General features: G+C 37.6%; 1 protein-coding gene across 1 annotated transcript; it reads left to right on the forward strand.

Annotated features, from left to right (window-relative positions):
* Positions 1 to 1,083: 1,083 nt before the first annotated feature.
* LOC148298171 (dual specificity tyrosine-phosphorylation-regulated kinase 4-like) lies at positions 1,084 to 3,012 on the forward strand (the record flags this gene model as incomplete). The annotated part of the gene is made up of 3 exons (XM_088277074.1): positions 1,084 to 1,158; positions 2,331 to 2,526; positions 2,860 to 3,012. Coding segments are annotated over 3 exons (424 nt in total), but the record flags the coding sequence as incomplete, so codon positions are not given.
* Between the last annotated feature and the right edge of the window lie 17,240 nt (positions 3,013 to 20,252).

Below are 20,252 nucleotides of genomic sequence, written 5' to 3' on the forward strand. Positions count from 1 at the left end.
TCTGCTTTATCTATGGCGTGCATTTCCAATTTTACTTTTACTTATTTGTTTTTGTTTCGTGTGTTATATTTTATTTATTATTTTGTTTATTTCCGTTGCTATTTGCATTGCTATTTGCATTGCTATTAAGGATGCTCTTACCTTTCTATTTACCTTTTGATTTATCTTTTGATTTGTTCTGATTTTGATGCCTGTTTTGACTGTTTCCTGCTTTATTCTTGGTTACTGCTTTATTATTGTTTCTTCGAAGACTCTCATTTCCTTAGTCTTCACTTATTTTGCCGTTGTAAGTTTGCTTCATTTTGTGAGGCTCTTGTTCGGAGTTAGGCTTGCTCTCTATCTTCTGAGATTAGCCCTATATTTTCTTGAATGAACCATTTCTCTTCAGATTAGTCACAAAGGAAGATGTAGTGTTGAGTTTACAGAACTTCCTCTCATTCCCACTATCGGTAATTGACCTCCTTGACGATTACTTTCTCTCTGATAGTGTTTCCAATCTCATAAGCCCGACATACGGTTCCTCATAATCGTCATTGGTTTTCAGATTGCTGTCCCTAGGCGAATACTTATGGTTTTAGTTCGCATTTTTCTTGCGTGGAGACAGATTAAGTTCTTAGTCCGAGAAATCTTCGTGTATTCGTTTGCCTTATTCGAATTAGTTTGGATTATGATCGATATTGTCAATGTCATAGAGTTAAGCTTACCAAATCAATTTGAGTTTGTGTTATTTAGAATGGAAGGTGTTCTTGCGGATTGAGAATTGGGCAGTTTATTCTTTGGAAACTTCTATGGATGCCAACTGTTCCCAATGTTGTACTAATTACTCTGAGTTGTCTGCTAAATATGAGCTGTTCTTGTTCAGAGTCTTCTTTGTCGGGCTTTTGTTGTTTCTTTTGACAGGTGAGCATGATTAAACATTTGCAGACATAACCTCATACAACACAATAAAAGTCAAAGTAGTCAGACCCTGATAAGGCAACCTAATCAACTAGCCATAGAAGTTTACAACTCCATCTTTGATTATTTTGGGATGTGCTATTTATCGGATGGTTTGAATATTGAATGTGTTTGTGTTATTATTAGTTATGAGTTGGAAGCGAATCCGACCAGTTTTATGGATGGGCTGATGAAGAACGAGTTTGCGGAGGATTATGAGCAGTTAGTGATTGTCATTATTATTGTGCATTATTTGCTGATGAATACGATTATGATTATAACTATGTTATGGGTATTTAGTATATTTCTGTTTGCATCTTATAGAATTCATCGAATAGCATGTATGTAATAAGAGTAAGATAACTATTAGGTATTTATGATAACTATTAGGTATGATCATAATAAGATAATGGAATCATATAACGGACTGATGTGGTTGATACGATCGAGCATGGTTTTACTTATACATGTACCGTTATTATTCCTATTATTTATATTATTCCTATTATTGTTAGTAATGACCCAAACTCTAACTACAAATATATTATACAGCTCATCCAGTCGATGCTCCAGAACATCAAACCTCCCTCTTCGACTGCTTATAACAATTTCAGCTACTCCGCCAGAGTCAACACCCATCACAATGCCAATGATTCCAAAATAACGAGCAATTAACGCATTCAGTCCAAATCCCCATCCAAATTTAGACTCACACATAAAATACAACAATGTGACCAAATACCGAAACAACCACGAAGGCTAATCGAGAATCATAAGCCCATTAAGTCAGAGGCTGCGCGTTCGCCTCCCTCGATTTGCAATATTAATGGCAGATCGAATACATACAGGAAAATCAAATATATGGGCAGAGATAGAGAAGGATCATCCACGGATCGGTTTATCAGGCTTGACAATGTGAAGATGGTCGAAAGGACAAATCCATTCATCAATGGGATGAATGAGACGAATGGGACGAATGAGATTAATGGGATGAAGATAGATGTAAATCAGCGGATATAAATGGCAATGAGTCACGATAAATGGAATAGCACTGACAAAGGCATAGGCATGAACAACAAAAATCGCATGAACAGCAATAACAGTCTTCCAAAAAACCAGACCAAGGCCAAGTTTAAAATAAAGACATGTGGCCTGACAAGCTAATCACAGTAACTGACATCTGCTCCCAAGAAATATGAAGGACAGAATAAGCATTCAATGCGGATTCCATAGTAGCACGCAAGATCCAGGCAGAGATATGTATCTTAACAGAAACATAATGCGACTTCTGCTGCCCAAAACAACAGATTAAGCACAAAACCAACAGAACTCGAACTTTAATAGATGAAGAAATACCCCGTATACTATGAGAGCACAAACCGACGCATTTTTAGTCGTAAAGATTTCACGGACAGCGAAGGTAATTGTGTTGTGAAGATAAAAGACTCAATTGCATATCGATATGAAATACTTTCAGAGTTGGGGCAGGGTGCATTCGGTAAAGTGTACAAAGCTTTGGACCACAAAAAACATGAGACAGTAGCCTTAAAAATAATAAAGAATCTCCCGAAATTGAACGAACAATCCAAAGTCTAAATATAAATACTATAAACCTTACGACAGAGTGATGAATTGCATTGCAATATTGTGAAAATCAAAGGTTCTTTTACTTTCCGAGGCCATTGTTGCATCAGCTATGAGCTCCTGAAACTAAACCTCTACGAATACATGCGAGGCAATAAGTTTATACCACCAAATGAGAAGATCATCGTTAAATTTGCAATCCAAATCCTAAATGCTTTACTGTTCATGGGCAAACATTCGGTTGTGCACTGCGATCTTAAGCCAGAGAACATCATGCTGAAGTAAGAGAATAAGACTGGGCTGAAGCTGATTGATTTCGGTAGCGGGTGCTTCGAACAGAAACAGATATACACCTACATACAGAGTAGGTTCTATCGCGCACCGGAGGTCATTCTAGGCATGAAATATACTATGGCAATCGATATGTGGTCATTTGGATGTGTTGTAGCCGAACTATTGACTGGACACCCGCTGTTCCCAGGGGAGAATTAGAATTAGGTTATGCTCATGTTCATACAATTGTTGGGTATGCCACCAAACTCCATGCTCGATAAGGCAAGCCGAAAGAGGAAATTCTTCACCGAAATTAAAGGCAGCTACGAATGCAAAATCGAGCAGTCAAAAACAAACGAACTCAGGTTGCCAAGAAGCCGACCATTGGAGAAAGTATTGAGCAACAAAGATAGGAGTCTGATTAGTTTTATGAAAGGATGCTTGGAGTGGGACCCAGAGAAGAGAATAACATCCAAATAAGCATTATTACATTAGTGGATTTTAGGGAACTTACCAGAGAATCTCCGGGCCAGACATACTATGGAGATTACAGGACAAAAGTAAGTCTGATTTTTAGGTTATTTCAATATCAGCAATCTACCTCTAATCTCCCTCTAATCTCCCTCTAATCAATTATCATTTGATTTTTAGAATAATACAATTGTTGTGTCTTTTGTGCAGCTTTCCTTTGATGCAAACCAAATGCAGTGATCCCTACTTTATTATTGTTTTATTCAACGTGGATTCGAATTGTAATGAATTAGTAAACCAATATAATATCAAATTTCGCACAATGGCCTCTATGTGTCGGGCTCGCCATCGGTTAGTACTTCTGACACCATGTTTTCCGAGTCCCTCTGGCTTTCATTATGCTAATCTATTTCTTTGACGTTCTTCAAATTGATACTCAATTTTGCTTTGGATAAATTCCTCTAAATTTCGAGCATTTTCGCGCTGTTTGTCATTTTGTCATTGACAACTGCACTGAAGGACTGCGCACAGTCGAAATAAGGATGAAACATTTTCAGAATTGCCATCGTATAACAAATGTCCAAATACAAAGGATTCATTTCCATCTTATACGATGACAAATACGAGTAATCATTCAAACTGTGTGATTCGTCTGTAAAGACCTATCGGAATAATTTCGGTCCCTTTTTACTTTGCAAGATCTCGTCAGACATCTGATCCGATATTTAAATTTCTCCGCTATGAACAGCATGCTTCTTCTTGGGTTTAAAATACCTATAGTAAAAGTGCTTACCAATTTTGCAAGCCCGACTATAATTGACCCCAAAAACAATGAACAAAGACATTAGAAGGACAAACACGAAGCCATTGGAGAACTTACTCGCATGTATGCCCTTGACGGTCTGTTGGTGTATCTTGAGAGAGCTATCATTGTCAACATGTGATAATGGGAATATCTACTCAGTGTAGAAATAGAGGATGCTCGTTAATTGGTGGACAACCAATGCCACGCACATGATCTTCGATATCACGAGGTTTAGGGCGTGGTTGAACATCATCGGCTTGCAGGAGTAGTATTTGAAGACAATGAAGCTGGCCACATAGATCGAGAAAAAGGCGAATGAGGCCAAAATGTACAGAATTGGCATCGCATTGGCATAGAACATCGTGAAGAAGCAGGAGTTTAGAGTCATAGCATAGAATGTTTCGAAATCGAATTATGTGTCTTTTAAGGTCTCATTCATTTATTTCTGGGTCTTGGCCCGTCGCGCCATGTAGAACCGCAGCTTAAACTGAACCCATCCGAACACCAACTGAATGAAAGGACTCAATATAAGAGACAGAGCATGTATCATGAGGATCTGGCTTGCAATATTCATATACCACTTCCTATTAAAATCATCATAGGATTCAATGCTGAACTGCTCACTCGGCAGATTGAAAACGGAGGTGAAGAGCTTACCCAAGGAGTATCCGTTGATCTATAATCGGATCAGCATAATAAGTAGCGCGCTATTGATGAAATAAAGGATGAAGATGTTGAGGATGAGAAATCTGCTCTTCTCTGTTTTGTTCTTATAGCGGCGGTAGTTAGCAAGCTCGTAGATTATCTTATTGCAGAGGATGTTTATGGTGACGACTAAAGAAGCTACGAGTAAGGACCATCCGATTTTCAGCTTATAGCTATCAAAGTAGGCTGTGCAGAACTTTCCGTATTTCAGCAGCGAAGTCTGATAGTCAAGCTTAGAGCAAAAGTTCAAAATTGCAGATATGCTACCATCTGACACTGCCTACTCATAAGTGAATTTTTTGTTGTGATCAATATTGTCGATCACTCGCTTTTGGTTTTAGATCACGTTGGTGGACCGAGCATTGACCAGAAACAATGCCACTAAAGTCGCCAACAGAATTAATGCCAAAAACGCATAAATGAATATTCCCTGGCGGATCTCTACTGTTAACTTAAGGTGGAAGTTCTCCCATAGTATGCTCGATGGCTCGATTTTACAACTGCTGACCTTCAACATTTTTTATTTATACTTCAGTTATCTTGGGCAGATTCTGTATTTATAGATGTCCCTGATCTTCTGCTTGATAATCATATCTTCGAATGTGATTATCGAGATGACAGGCTTCGGAGTCTTCTCACGGCTTATTTCTTTGATCTTCAAATACACTGCAGCTGCTTCTTCATATATCCTATCCTTGGCCTCGGGTGTGGCAACCGAATACTATTCAGTGAGACCGATGAAGTTTCTTATTTCATTCAGTATATTTTAATAATCATAGACTGTTGCAATTTGTGCCACTTCACCTCCAAGTCTTTCGAAGTGCTGGATCATTGATTACTCTGTGTAGCTTTCAGGGAGATTCTTAACCTCTAAGGTATAGTACGAAGGGAGTGCGTCTTAGGTTAGTTGCTGTTCTACAATCTCATCAGATTTAATCCTCCACAACACCAAGAACCCCAAAAAAGCAAATGAGGCCACGATATCGGATACCACAATAATTGTATGACTGACCTGAATATCCGTATAAATCTTCGAATCTGAATGCACTTTCTCGAATTATTCGTATCTTTGGTTTGCGAGAGTGCCCTTCATGATCGATTTAACAAAAGAGTTTTCGCCGTAGATATCGAGTCCATTACCCTTCAGATTGCATAGGAAGGCAGGGAGAGAGATTACAGAAATTAGTACGAAAGTGTAGAAGAGCATTTCGAGGAAACTAAAGTAGAGAAGGACTCCTGATCCATACTTTTTGAAGTTGTGGGTGTCAAGCTTGAGTGCATTCTTCGACATCAGCTCACCTTTTTCTGTGCCTGCTGCGGAGTGCATTTTGCGATGTTACAATGCGAGCTACCAGCTAGGCTTAGTGCCTGTATGGGCCAGCAGGTTTACTAAGACGAAATCCAGCTACTAGCTCCGTCCCGATTTCATTATTTTTAAATATGCCTTATATGGGTCATTAATTACTGTATTCATAGATAGATATGATAGGTCCGCGCATTGGGGTGGGTGTGTTTTTGAATAATTCTAATAAAGGAAAGAGAAAAGATGCTGATACGATCTGTGAAGCTTAATGATGTAATGCAGTTATCATACAATTTACCGCATAAACCCATAAACACATCACATAATAATTCTAATACAGAATAAGTGTGTCCATATACATTCCATCACTACTTACCCTCATTCCCAACTTATTTATGAATACCATTAACCTCCGAATTTTCCTGATTAATCCTTTTCCTGATTTGTTCAAACTTCATCATTTATTAATCAAGCCTCGATTTGCGGCGTCTTTCTTTATTCTTATCTTTTTGGGCATTACTCATTCCATTGTTTAGTCCATTGCTGTTCACATAGTTATGATGATTGTTATTGTTTTTGGGATTTATTGCGCTAATTGAATGAGAAGCATAGCTACTGTTTATGCCATTGTTTGTCATTGAGGTCATTGAGGTCATTGAGTTGAAGTTGTTTGTGTTCCTTGCATTGATATTTGTATTGCCATTGTTGTTCATACTGTTGTTCATGTTTAAGCTGACATTGCCATTGGAGTGAGAATGCGATAGTTAGTTTCCCCCATCGAACATGATTATCCCATTTTATTTCATTTCTGCGTATTAAATAGCTTACTTTATGTTATTTTTTATTTGTTTTGGAGTCCGCGCAATCCGAAATGCATGGCGATATTGAATATTGTTTATTTGGCGAAATCATTCTATTTGCGGATTTACTCTGAGCATCTTTGAATAGATTTGCGGAGATTCTCGATGTAGCCGTATAAGCCTATGAAATAAGGAGACTCTTACCATCGAATTAGTTGTGGAGGGGATGTGAGTGTTGGTTGGGTTAGTTTTTGTGGGGTTGGGAATGGGAGGGGGTTTTGGGTTGTAAGGCCATTTGTTTACGATCTGATGTTTAAGATATAAAATATAAGAGATGTGTATGTATATGTATATGGGTATTTGGATTTCAAAATGAAAATGTAAGGATGCCAATGTTGCTTCATAATCGCAATCGCATTAATGTCTAAATATCGGCAACTCCATGAATATTAAATATGACATCAAATTATAATCACTAAACAATGTTTACAGATCATTCCCCTTCCTTTACTATACTCATACTATTTTATTGCTTAGCTGATACTCATACTGATGACACTGCTCAAATCGGAAGCAAACCAGCCGCAGCCTCCAATATCCCCAACACCCCCGAACAATAGATCCTCTCAATCTATTGAGCAATGATGATCTGATAGAACATAATGAGCATAATGGTATTCTTCCGACTTTCGTAGTGATTGCTCTTCAACGAAACCTTAAGTCCTTCAGTCAGCGTATATATGAAATTTGGCACTCGATAGAATATCTTATAGATGGCCTCAGAAATGAATGACGGGTTCTCCTGTAACATCTCATATATTTTCATCAGTTCTGCATCATCTTGTATCTTCAGCATGAAGTATTCTAACAGAATTGACGACGCACATAGCATTGGTCCATTCGAACTGTATTACTGTGGGATATTATTCAGGAATTTCGCGGCTTAGAGTAGGAACAGTATGCGGTCGTAAGGGATGCTTGGCTGTTTATTTTGCCAATGTACCAAATAGAAAGAGCATTGGTATGTCAGTTTCTTCTTTATGGATTTCTCGATGGGGAGCACTTCTAACAAATAAAGGAAGTCATTGAACAGAATGTATTAGCTTTAGTCTGTTGCGCCGATCAATTAGAGCACCTTTGAGAAACGCTTTTTGAGGGCGCTTTTTTTTGTCTTTAGGGATTTAAAAATCTTGAGCATAAGCAGACAAATTGGAATCTTCTCATTGCGATTCTAATTCAGACCATTGCTCGGATTGTAGCTGTGATGGGCATTAGGGTGACGATTAAAGGTTACATGGGTTTGATTGCTCAAATGTTATGCCTAACTTTTCCGGTTATTACCGCATATGTTCATTGCATTCGAGGCATTAACTTTGAGCTCATCAATGAAGTTGCCAATTTCTACATCGCTAAAATAATCCTCTAAAATGAGGGACAGCTGTACCGATATAACATCCAGGAATACGGACGCATCTTCGAGATTCAACAACAGACAATTCTATTCTTCAATCATCTTACAATCGGGAGCATTCTCTTTACTCTCTTTCGCTTTGCTCTTCGCATTATTATTCGCATTATTCACATTAATCGTATTATTCGCATTTGTCTTCCCATTTGTCTTTGTAATGGCCTTCATATTGATATTGTTCTTGCTCTCTCTCGCACCTGATGATGTCGCAATACCGAAATGATACAAAAGCTTAATAAACAAATCCAACTAAATTTCACGACCATCTAACAGCTGCTCGAAAATACTCATCACTGGTTCCTTCTCACTCGCTTTGATTCCCTTGAGATCTTGATAGACCTTCGTAAAGTATTTCTGATAGTACTTACTCGAAACCTCATTGGCTGTCGGACTTAAATTATAGTTTGTTAAGACGGCATTTACAAACAAGTAGAGCAAGGGCGACAGGCGATGATAATAAGGGATGGATTTGCCGGTGTGCAACTAACGGCGGAACTAGTTTATGGGGAGAGTGTAATGTAAGTGGGTGAGTTGGGTGTATAGCTTGATGTAAATTAAGATTATTGGGTTCAGTTATTCTTTGATGGATTATTTTATGGCCCCTACATTCCCCTTGTCTAACTTGATCAAAGATATCTTGACACATATCTTTTGAATTTCGACACACTTCTTGTGATTCCACATTGCACTTTCTGTGATGAGTTTGGCCTTGCATTGGATTTTATCAATAAGTTATAGTTTAAGTTGGTGGACATTGCAGTTGTACTATTGGTATTTTGTGAGGAGGAGTCTCCTTGGGATTTTGATCAGACTGAGTAGTAGTTTTTATTTGCGTAATGGGATCTCGAGTGAATAGTTGGGAGATTGTTTCGATGTGGCAGAATTATTGTTATTTTAGTTGATGGTTTTGTCATCACTCATTTATGGTCTGCTTTTCAGGTTCTTTACTGATCGCATTTTAACGATCCCATTGACAAAGCCTTCCATGTTCCTATCCAGTGCGTCCAATCGCGCTGGCATATTTTTTAGTTGCTCTTTTATATAGTCTCTGTTGCTTTCGATTTTGTTATTTTTGTTATTAATTTTGCAGTCCCCATCAATATTCTGCTCTGACAGTTCGCTCACCCTGCTGTTCTCCCCCAATTAACGGACGCTTGTTGACTTCTGCCTCAGTTGGTCGAAGGTATACTTGTTGTTGATGAGTTTTAGTTGCTTTTTGATGTGTTTTTCGGAGGTGTCAATTCTTTCTGAGTGCTCTTACGCTTCTTTGATGGACTCGTTATCATTTTCATGACTATTGGGGGCCATCTCATCCTTCAGTTTCATCGAATCGAGTTTATACCGTATTGACATTCTTTAGGATCGTGAGGGATCGAATGTTACTTTGCGTTTTAGCTTCAACCTTCCTGCGGCTGAGCTGGCCTACTATTTTATGTTTGCCGGGCTTGACTCTTTGCTTTGGAGGAAATCTTCGATGCTTTGTTCATGCTTCTGTAGTGATTATGGCTTCTACTGTTTATTGTTGGTGTTGTTAATGGAGTCGTTGTTGCTTTTATGAGTAACTCCAGTCTGTGAGGGATGGAGTTTCTTTTTGTTTTCCAGGGGCCTACCGTTGTTGTTGTTGTTAGCATGAAGATTGTGACCATTACCATTAACTTTATTAAAGCTGTTCGCGTTACTATTACCACCACCTAAACTATCAGCAGGGGCATTGATATTCCTATTATATCGATTAGTTTATGCATTCCTCTCTGCACTCATCATAGAATTTTCCGCATTCTTTGACATCATCTTCGATTTCTTTGTTGACTTGTTCGTTCTCTCAAAGATCATCTTTCGTGAGAACCCTTATGCGGCTTATTATTACTTGCATTTGTAGACTTATTTTATTTTCTACTTTTAGCCTGACATATTCATCCGATGACCGCCCGTAATAACTGTATCTTCTCTTTCCGCCCAAATGAACTCATCGACCTCATTCACGCATATTTTCATTTTTTATCGAATCCAAATCAAAGTGGAAGTTTCCTTAGTCTTTTCCCGAGGCCTGGCCATCACAGCAACATTTTCGCACGTCGGATTCGATTGTATTGCTTTATCTTCATAGGCCCAGTTCTAATTAACTTGGACTTAAGCATTTGTGCCAGTGAGTTTCGCCCGAATCTAATGGAGATCAGGGACATGAATTTTTGCTTTGGTTGAACTAGAATTTGCGCTGTGAGCGGTGTCAGTGACTTGGTAGTTGCTTTAGAAATTAATGTTGATGTTCTTTTGCTTCGAGCTGGGCACAAAGTCGTTCAGGATCGTATTTACATCGCTGATAGATAGGTTCGGGTCGAATGATATCATGAACTCCCCGATTTTGGACATTGCAGAATCTTTTATGATTTCCTTCAATTCTTTCAGATCCTATTATTTTTTTTTTTTGTTGTTCTGAGACTTCAGATCGAACCCTTGCTCATTTTTCATGACAGTAATTGTCCGTATGATTGTTGAACACCACTGGTAGAACAACTTACTGTTCTATGGGCATTTTTTATAGCTTGCATTCAGTTCAAGCATTGCAGTCTACTGCTAAGGGGTTAGAAAGCTGAATTTCTCACTCCCTATTTCTACCAATATGTTTATTGCTCGATTCAGACACTCTTCCATGTACTTGAACTTGCTCTTTTCTTACTTTAATGCGCTTTGATAATTCTTCACATTGCTCTCCAATTCCGATTTCATCGCAATGCATTTATGGAAATTCTCGATTACCTTCGTCGATTTGCGATCATACTCTAAACGGACCTACAACAGCTATTTTTAATAATGAGAGATCGTGCTGATCAGCTCTTATTCCAATTTCTAAGAGGAACGCTTTATCTGTTTGTTCTGCTTCATTAAGGTGGCGATTAGTTACTGGTAGATGCGATGGTATTGGGAGTGTATGATCATCAGAGTGTCGAACAGCAGATTCGAGTATTTTGAAACATTGCGACATGCTTCGGTGAAGGCGAGGTGTAAGGAATGGATTTTGTTGGTTATTGCTGTTCCATCTTCGCTTTTTTGGTGGGGTTGGCAATTTGAAGGGAGATTATTCCCGTTTGGTTTTGGATGTTTGGAAGTGCTTTTATTATGGCGATTGCCGTCGTTTTTGTTGTGGTTCTTATTCGCGTCGAATGGATCTGCAAATAACTGTGAAGTTAGCCAATTTTGCAGTTTCAACAGATCTCTCTATTAGCTTGTGACAATACCATTGATTCCTCTTTTCTTTTTTGATTTCCAATAAAAAGCCAATGGAGAATTGGGCTCTGAATCAACGAGCTTCGCATGGTTTATACTGTTCTTCGCAGATGGACTATTGGTGCATGTATTAATTTAAATATTCAGATTGGCATTACGTGAGTTACAGTTATCGTCTATACGATTGAACCAATTGGCAAGAGTGCCCACCATATTTGATGCACTTCTGTTAATACTGTCGTTTTATCTGTCTGATCTGCCTGATTGGATATTCATCGTTAAATGCTGATTCAGACAGTTTGCCTTATTGCAATTGCTCGATGTCCTTGAGGAAATGTTTTTGTTATTGATCCCGCATCGGTATGATGTCTGCGCATGCACTTGAGTATTGTTGTTGTTGATTTTGGGGCACTACTTCATGGCTTCGAGGATGTAGGAGATAGTCTGGGGGGAGTCCACTGCATTGAAGGTATTGGTGTTAAGGGAGTTGTTACTTTGGGAGCTGATGTAATTGTATGCACGAATCGCAACATTCTATTTGTTCTATTTCTTGTACTTCTCCAAATATTAAAATAGTTCCATGTTCTCACTACCGTTTGCGTTGTTCAGATTATTCGATCTCTGCCATTAATTGTATTCGTTAGTCATATCGATATCCTTTGTTTGTGAGGGAATACCGTCCATGTTCACATCCGTGTTCACATCTATATTCACACACATTCGCCCTAACTCTTGATCAAAAAGCGATTGCATCTGAGTGGTACTATGAGAATTGCTGCCAAATTACTGTTCCTATTGCAAAATGTCTGTCGTAGGTGCCTAAAAGTGGAAATTAGTAGAAATATTGGCATTCACATTCCGATGAGCCTCCTTCGGCTATTTTTCTCTGGAAGCATTCGGATGAATATTAAACCTATTGAAATTGCGGGCGCACTACTATTTATTCGCCATCGCCGACAATTTGACATGAGAATCGTTGTATTATTAATTGATTTAATTCATTGTCTGTTCGATGTGATCCTGATGATTATTGGATTTGTATTTGCTATTATTAGGCATTGCAATATAGGTGTCAATATCCATCGGTCTGCATTTGCATAGATAATATACAATATGTGCACTCTGATGATTATTGGATTTGTATTTGCTTTGATGAGGAGTCCTCACAATCGATTTATGGGACGCAGTTGGCTTATTGGTTTAGGTTGTTTTATTGTTGGCCACATTTTTAGTGAACACATTTGTGGTATGCATCCTATGTTCCAAAACTATAGAATATATCGACTATCAATAGGGTGAAGTCGATACAATATAACTAAACTATAATTAATACCAACAATGCAGGCAATGCAGATACACATAATACAGATAATGGCAGATAGTAGCAGATGCCGAGATAACCATTGAGTAAGAACAGTCATTATAAAATAGGCCCATTTTTGCAATGCCTGCAACAATAAGTTGGCAATTGCATGGATATGAGCATGATGGCTACTGTAGTATAGTGGTTAGTACCTCAGATTGTGGCTCTGAGAACCCAGGCTCGATTCCTGGCAGTGGCAATTTTTATATGCATACATCTGTGTATATACTGTTCTATATTGATAGAGTGTGCTTATTAATAGTGTATACTTATTGATAGTGTGTACTTATTGGAAGAGTCTGATTATATATATAATTGTTGGATATTAATTAAATTCTCAAATAATAAGCGAATCTGCCATGACAACATAGGCAATTCCTCATTTGCTATTTATCGATGAGCGGACCGATCAACTGATGGACCCACGCTTATCCAAAACCTTCACCTACAAAGATGGCAACAAATAACCACATTACAAATTCAATTCAAAAATTACTCTGCCAGATCCATTGCAGTTTCTGAGTCAGGAGCGAAAAGCCTAAACTTCCATTTTTAACATTGGTAACTATATTCAATATTTAGCATACAGTTCACGACATGGGCATCTCTTCATCAATGGCCAATAAAACATACAAATTTATGGGATGTCGGCATTAGAGAAATCAATCAAAACCGGCAATCTTAACGACTCAAGTTTTACCAAAGACTAAAAACCTATCGTTTTGCATGCTCATGGCAAATTATTCCTGTCCCCCAACGATTCGAAACTTGCAGTGCTGAATCAGAAGTTTATTACCATTTACGAACTGTCTCCGATCATTAAGCAGATGGTGAAGATCGACAATTCCCACCAAGTTACAAACTTAAGTTGGAGCCCTGATGAATAACATGTATACTGCTGGGCCTTTTAGAGGGAATTGCATTTATTTAAGTTGCAAGGCCATGGGTTCTCAGTTGTAACAATAGACGAGTAGATCAAGCTCTGCACAGGAGTGAGTCGCGTCGGAAATGCGATGATTGTTTGCGAAGGCATGAAGATCCACATATTCGAATAAAACTAAGAAAGTAAAATGCTCGACCTTAGCCCATTGCCAAACAAAGACTCTAATTATTATGAATACTGCACTCTTATAGGCCTTGCGAAAATAAACAACCTCTCATCGCACAATTTTTCAGATTCGGATGTCTATGCCTTAATTACAGTCTACTACAACGCATACGAAGAGAATGATACTGAGCCCTCCAAAAGAATGATGTTCTTTATGCGGGGAAGTCTACTTCTCGAGAAGACTCTGGTTGTCAGAGGGGATTAGTTGATACTCGATGTGTTCGATAAGTAATAGCTATACTATGGCAATGATCTGGATCACAAAGTTAAACAAGGGTTCAGTTGCATTTTGCAGAGTTACGAGAATTTCACTCTTTGTCTGGTTGAAAAGCTTCCCTATATATTTGCCATCGACGGAGCAGAGAAGCTCGAAAAGCTTAACATGTTTTCTTTATGGCCTCGGCATACCTACGAACTTAACCAGGAAAGCACGATGTCGAGTGATAAGCTCATGAAAGGGATGGCATGCATGCAGAATATGATGAAATTTGAAAATTCATTCGATATCACGCAGTATGCTTCAGAGTCAGAAAAACAAAAACACAAAATTATCGACACCATTTGCAAAGAGAACAATGGGTAATTTATGAGGTTATACTTTGAGCATAAGGAGGCTGAGTGCTGCATCGCGTTTCCAATATCAGTTTGGACCATAAGCGACCATGCACTGTATCGGAAGTATGCTGCATGCACGGTGGATTGCTGCGAAGAAGATAATGCTGAGGAAATTATGAAATATATCAAGAATGTGAAATAGTCTAAGTACATTAGGCATGCCAATATTTAACAGCTGGGCATTTAAATTGCGGGGGAAGCAGAAAAAATGTAAGAACGGATCGATCAGAGTGAGGAAAAGGAAAAATAAGAAGAAAAAGGATAGAAAAAGCAGAAAGAGTAAAAAAAGTAGAAAGGGTCGAAAGAGCAGAAAGAGCAGAAAGAGCAGAAAGAGCAGAAAGAGCAGAAAGAGCAGAAAGAGCAGAAAGAGCAGAAAGAGCAGAAAGAGCAGAAAGAGCAGAAAGGGTAGAAATAATAGAAAGAGTAGAAAGGGTAGAAATAATAGAAAGAGTAGAAAGGATAAAAAGGATAAAAAGGGTAAAAAGGGTAAAAAGGGTAAAAATAATAGAAAGGATAGAAAGAGGGAAGGAAAGAAAGAATGATTGATCGACTCCAAAAGTTTGTTGAGAATAAAAAATAAACAGGAGAGAAAGGGGAGAAAGAGGAAGACAACGAAAATAAAGCTAATTAGCTGCATCTGAAGGAATAGGGGCCCAAACCTACTGCGGACAAATAAGGTAATGGCGCTGAGCAACCAAAGCAGGAACTAGATAAATCGAATGAAAATTAAGCCAAGTAAGGCTCCAACCCGCAGCATCCACCTCCAGGTGACATATTTTCATCAATGAGTCTCAATAAAAACTAATAAAATATCAAAGCAGGAAGTATATTTAATTCCAATCCCTTTAAGACTGCATCTATATAGGCACCAAATCTGAAAAAATAAGGACCAACCAGCAATAACGGTTTATCTGGTTTGTTCGAAAAACCATTTGGTAGTTTGAATCCTAATCCTTTGGGACAACAAAATATTAAAAATCCAGCTTCATAGTTGTTCAGCCTAAATAATTCGACTTTGAATGCCGAAAATCCATTTAAAGTATAAAAATTGGGGCAGAATGTCGAGAAATCTGAACCAAAAGGTTTATGGGCAACACAAATTGCAGATAAAAATAAAAATGAAGCAAACACTGAAACAATGCAAACGAACTTTAACTTTGGAAAAGCATTAGGAAAGGAGACGCAAATCAAAACAGAAGCAGGAACATATTAATAACCCAAAGCAGAGGTCAAAGTAATCAATATAAATTATAAAACTTTTCCACAGGGCCCAAAATAATTGAACAACAACACCAATTTCCCCAACACTTTCAACAACAATATCACCAAGAATATCAACAACAATTCCAACAACAATCTTAACTCAAACATCACCGCGAAGAAAGTTGTTTAGAATGCCGGCTTGAATACTTCATTCAAATCGCCTATTCCAACTGCAGCAAATTTAGCAAACAACAAAACCTATAACAAAATGGATACAAAAGCTGTTGGTTCTGCTCAGGTTGAAAAGTAAAAGGCGATCACATTCAGTTAGTTAGAAGCCCAATAATACAATCGAAACATCGAAAGAATTAGCGATTTTATTGGCGAAGTTATCAATAATTATACCGAAGGGGATGAAGGGACCCATCGAGATTTTAACCTGAAAATATTGAAATAGTTCCAGAAACAACATAGTCAGATTGCGTAAATTGGAGATTTAAATTTTGGAAAGGAAATTAGACAATTCTTGATTGAGTTACAACACAATAATAAGCTCATGCTTAATAGGATTAAGACTAAAGATATACAAAAAGCGACCAAAAATTAGTTCGTGAACAAATTTCATGTGTTCTAACTGAAAATTGAAGCTATGGTCAAAATGCTCTCGATTGTAAGCAGACCAAAACAAAATATGACTGCATCGCTGTTTACTAAAAAGATCAATCCGAATGTTTTAGACCAAAAACTATCAAAGGAACTTTAGTAACTTAAATAAAAGCTTCAAAAAGCGGAAGCAATCATATAAAGTTTGAATATGAATTATAAAGGCATTATTTATGAATAAAATTTAGCGAAAGGCCTTAACTATAATTAAAAGCCCAAAAAATAACATCATTCTGTAAGCAAAGTTAACTAAAACTAATCGAAGAGTAAAATTAAACAGGCATCTAATTTATATCGCTTCGATAACTCGTCTTAATAACCATCATCAGAAGAAGATTTTTATGAATAAAGTTAATCGCAGTGTTAAAACGATATTCGTTCAGTCTAAATTTTGCTTGAGAGCTACAATTAGCAAACAAGCTTTAAAGTTCCATTCAATTCGTTGTGTTCAGCATAAGAAATCGAAGCGATCCTAAAAAGAAATAATGGCATTACGAAATATTCAGAGAAAAGGTCAGAAACTTTGAAATCCCTGATTAATATTTAGCCACTAACTTAGAATAAGCACAGAGTAATGAGCAAAAAACTTGAATAGCCTTCCATATTCAAAAGTAGTGAGAGTAAAGCCTCTCAAAAGCCGGCTTTCGGTGGTTTTTCCAACCAATCGATGCAGAATAAACCGCTTGTAAACAAAAAAATCGCATAAACTATGATTCCAAGGTCAATGATCAAATAGAATGAAGCAAAATAAGAAGTCGAATCTTAATGCCTCTCAAATGAAGGAATAGACGATGTCCCAGGCACTATGAGTATGGGAAATCGGAAAAACTCTCAAGCTCCAATTGCTTTTGGGCTTTTCAAACAAGAGCCATCCAAAACGATGGTTGGAATCAAAACTGAAGCGAATAAAAGTTTTACAATTGAATAAAAAAAGTAGATCGATCCGAGTTCGAGTAAAATCTTTAACAATTAACTCAATTCTTCGAAAAAAGTGTAGTAGCAAAGCAAAGGAGGAATGTTTTCGAGCTTATTTCCACAAAATAATCAAAAATTATTATCCCAAGCTCCTGCCGGAGTTTCTGCTCCAATCAAATCATCTCCATAATAAAATAAATAAACAAAAACCTTGTTTAACGGCTTCAACATTGGATTTAATAAAAGTGCAGACCCTAAAACAGTTTAAAAAAAATAATTACCAGAAGCATCCAAGAAAAAAGAAGCTGAGTCGATGTTTGGGGCGCCAAAAAATGGCATCCCACCTAAATAAAAGTTTAATGAAGCTCCCATAAAGTTAGAATAAAAAAAGACTGAGAAGTTAGTATAAAATAAATCAGCCATCATAAAAGACACTAATCAAGACCCAAAAGGACAAAAGACTCTTCCACAAGTGCCACAAGGATCACAAATGTCACAAGTACCACAAATGCCACAAGGACTACAAATGTCACAAGTACCACAAGTACCACAAGTGCCACAAGTGCCACAAGTGCCACAAGTGCCACAAGTGCCACAAGTACCACAAGCATCACAAGTGTCACAAGTATAATCGAATGATGATGATGTCGCTGCAGCAAAGCGGCAAGCTCAAGCCCAAAAAGCACAATAAGAAAAATAGGAGCAACAAGCAATATAAGAACAACAAAAAAAGATGGCATTACTGAAGAGTATGCAGCAATTTGTTAGCTCGAATGGAACAAATAATAACAATAAACCGATAGCGTAATTCAAGCCTTTCACTTCCGTCAACTCTAACTTCTAAAAGAGTGGTATCAATTTATCGAGCAATCAATCATAGTTACCGAGTGACAACCTCATTCACAAGCCAGTCCCTGTTGTTCCTGTTGTTCCTGCTAATGGCGCTAATGCTTTTAATAATAATGGTAATGGTAATATTTTTAATGGTGTTAATGCTGCTAATAATTTTAACAATAACAGTAACACAAATCCTTTCAATAAATCCCTTAGTAATCCTGCTCAAACTCCAAACACCCCATCATGGACGAATCCTTAAAACACTGGGCCCTCTATCGGAATGAACATTGGCTTTGGTCAAACCAGCAAATTCGGTTCTAATCCGGCCTAATAAAAAAAAAATCCGTTTAATCCAATGGCAGCAGCTTTCAATATTCCAAAGAACTAAATCAGAGGATTTAATGATGTGCAGCCAAATCAGAATCCGCTACAACCTCAGGGTTGGGGCAATGGATTCCAGAACCAAACTAATCCACCAGCGATGAACCAGCAAAACAATTGGAATCAGAATCAACAGCAAAACAATTGGAATCAGAATCAACAACAATCGCAAGGTTGGGCTCAGCAAAATGGCCAATTCAACCAGAACCAGAGTCAGGTAGGGAATCAAGGCTGGAATCCCCCGCAACAGCAACCGCCAATGAATATGTTCAACAACAACAACAACAACAACAACAACAACAACAACAACAACAACAACAACAACAACAACAATACAAATGGGTGGGGCCAACCAAATACGAACAATAATTCTCTAATGCAAATGCGTCAGCCCAAAGATGATTGAATTATGCTCATTATCAATGCTATATTCGTATCAACAATTTTGAATTATAAAAACCAAATTACCAATGCATTGGAATAATTAAAATGTCATTAATTTTACACGCATTACGCATATACATAATTAATCAAATAGTCAATGTATTCATTCACATGAAACATGACTATAATCGCTAAATTATTTGATTGAGCATTTATATTTCCTCATTTTCTTGTTATTCGTTACTCTCATCTTATTCTTAATTTTCTTGTTATTTACTGCTCTGATGTTTTTATCTCTTTTGCTACTGTTAAAATATATGACTGTCCTCCATGGTGTTATTCTTGAGAAACTCTACTTTATGAGAGAATGATTGCAAGGGTAGTTACAATGGTTTGCTTTATTTTGTTTACACTTTGGATAAACCTCTCCATTCTGATTATTCAAGCTCCTCGAGTATCAACGACTATCTATTATACGCATGCTGCGAACTATAGTGAGAGTTATTATTCGCATCGAGTCTCATTTTAGAGCCTTGGCGACAATTTAAAGAAATATTGTCAGTTGTTTCGTACTTTCTCTGTCTTTTAAGTACGCTATATTCGAGGCATTTCGATTATGTTTCGGGAATGTTAATAAAACTATCCACAATAGATTGCTATTGTTCCTATTCACACAAAATGAACGACTGAATTTACGGAGTATCTCTCTCATCGTATTAGAATGCACTTTCCTCCACAAAGGCATAATTGAATGTTGAATTCTGCATCACAGATATGTTTGATGGGCTATTGCAACTGCTGTCATACGGCTCCTGTTCAAAGGCGACTCTCATATAATTGCTCATTGCGTTTTGTTCGGAATAATATTCTCGATCATTCAATTAGACCTCAGCACGATGAAAGATCTATTCAAAGCTTTTATACATTATTGGAGGAGTCTGTTAGTTCTTTGGGGTTTTTGGATTCATGGAATAATGAGTATCATTAATAATTAGAAGCCTGTATACTCGACAAGTATACATATTCATTCAGATAAACATGCATTCGATAAATATAAATATTTTATATCGGAATTTATTCAAATTATTCTATAAAATTTGTGTTTCTTTTCTTTATCTTTTTTAGCTCTTCGCTTATTTAGAATACTATCGGGGTTGGGGTTGGGGTTGGGGTTGGGGTTGGGGTTGGGGTTGGGGTTGGGGTTGGGGTTGGG

This window comes from Brachycentrus maculatus, unplaced genomic scaffold (genome assembly GCF_059751285.1).
Source record: "Brachycentrus maculatus isolate JH-2025_06_01 unplaced genomic scaffold, ASM5975128v1 h1tg002431l, whole genome shotgun sequence".
NCBI classification, from domain to species: Eukaryota; Metazoa; Arthropoda; class Insecta; order Trichoptera; family Brachycentridae; genus Brachycentrus; species Brachycentrus maculatus.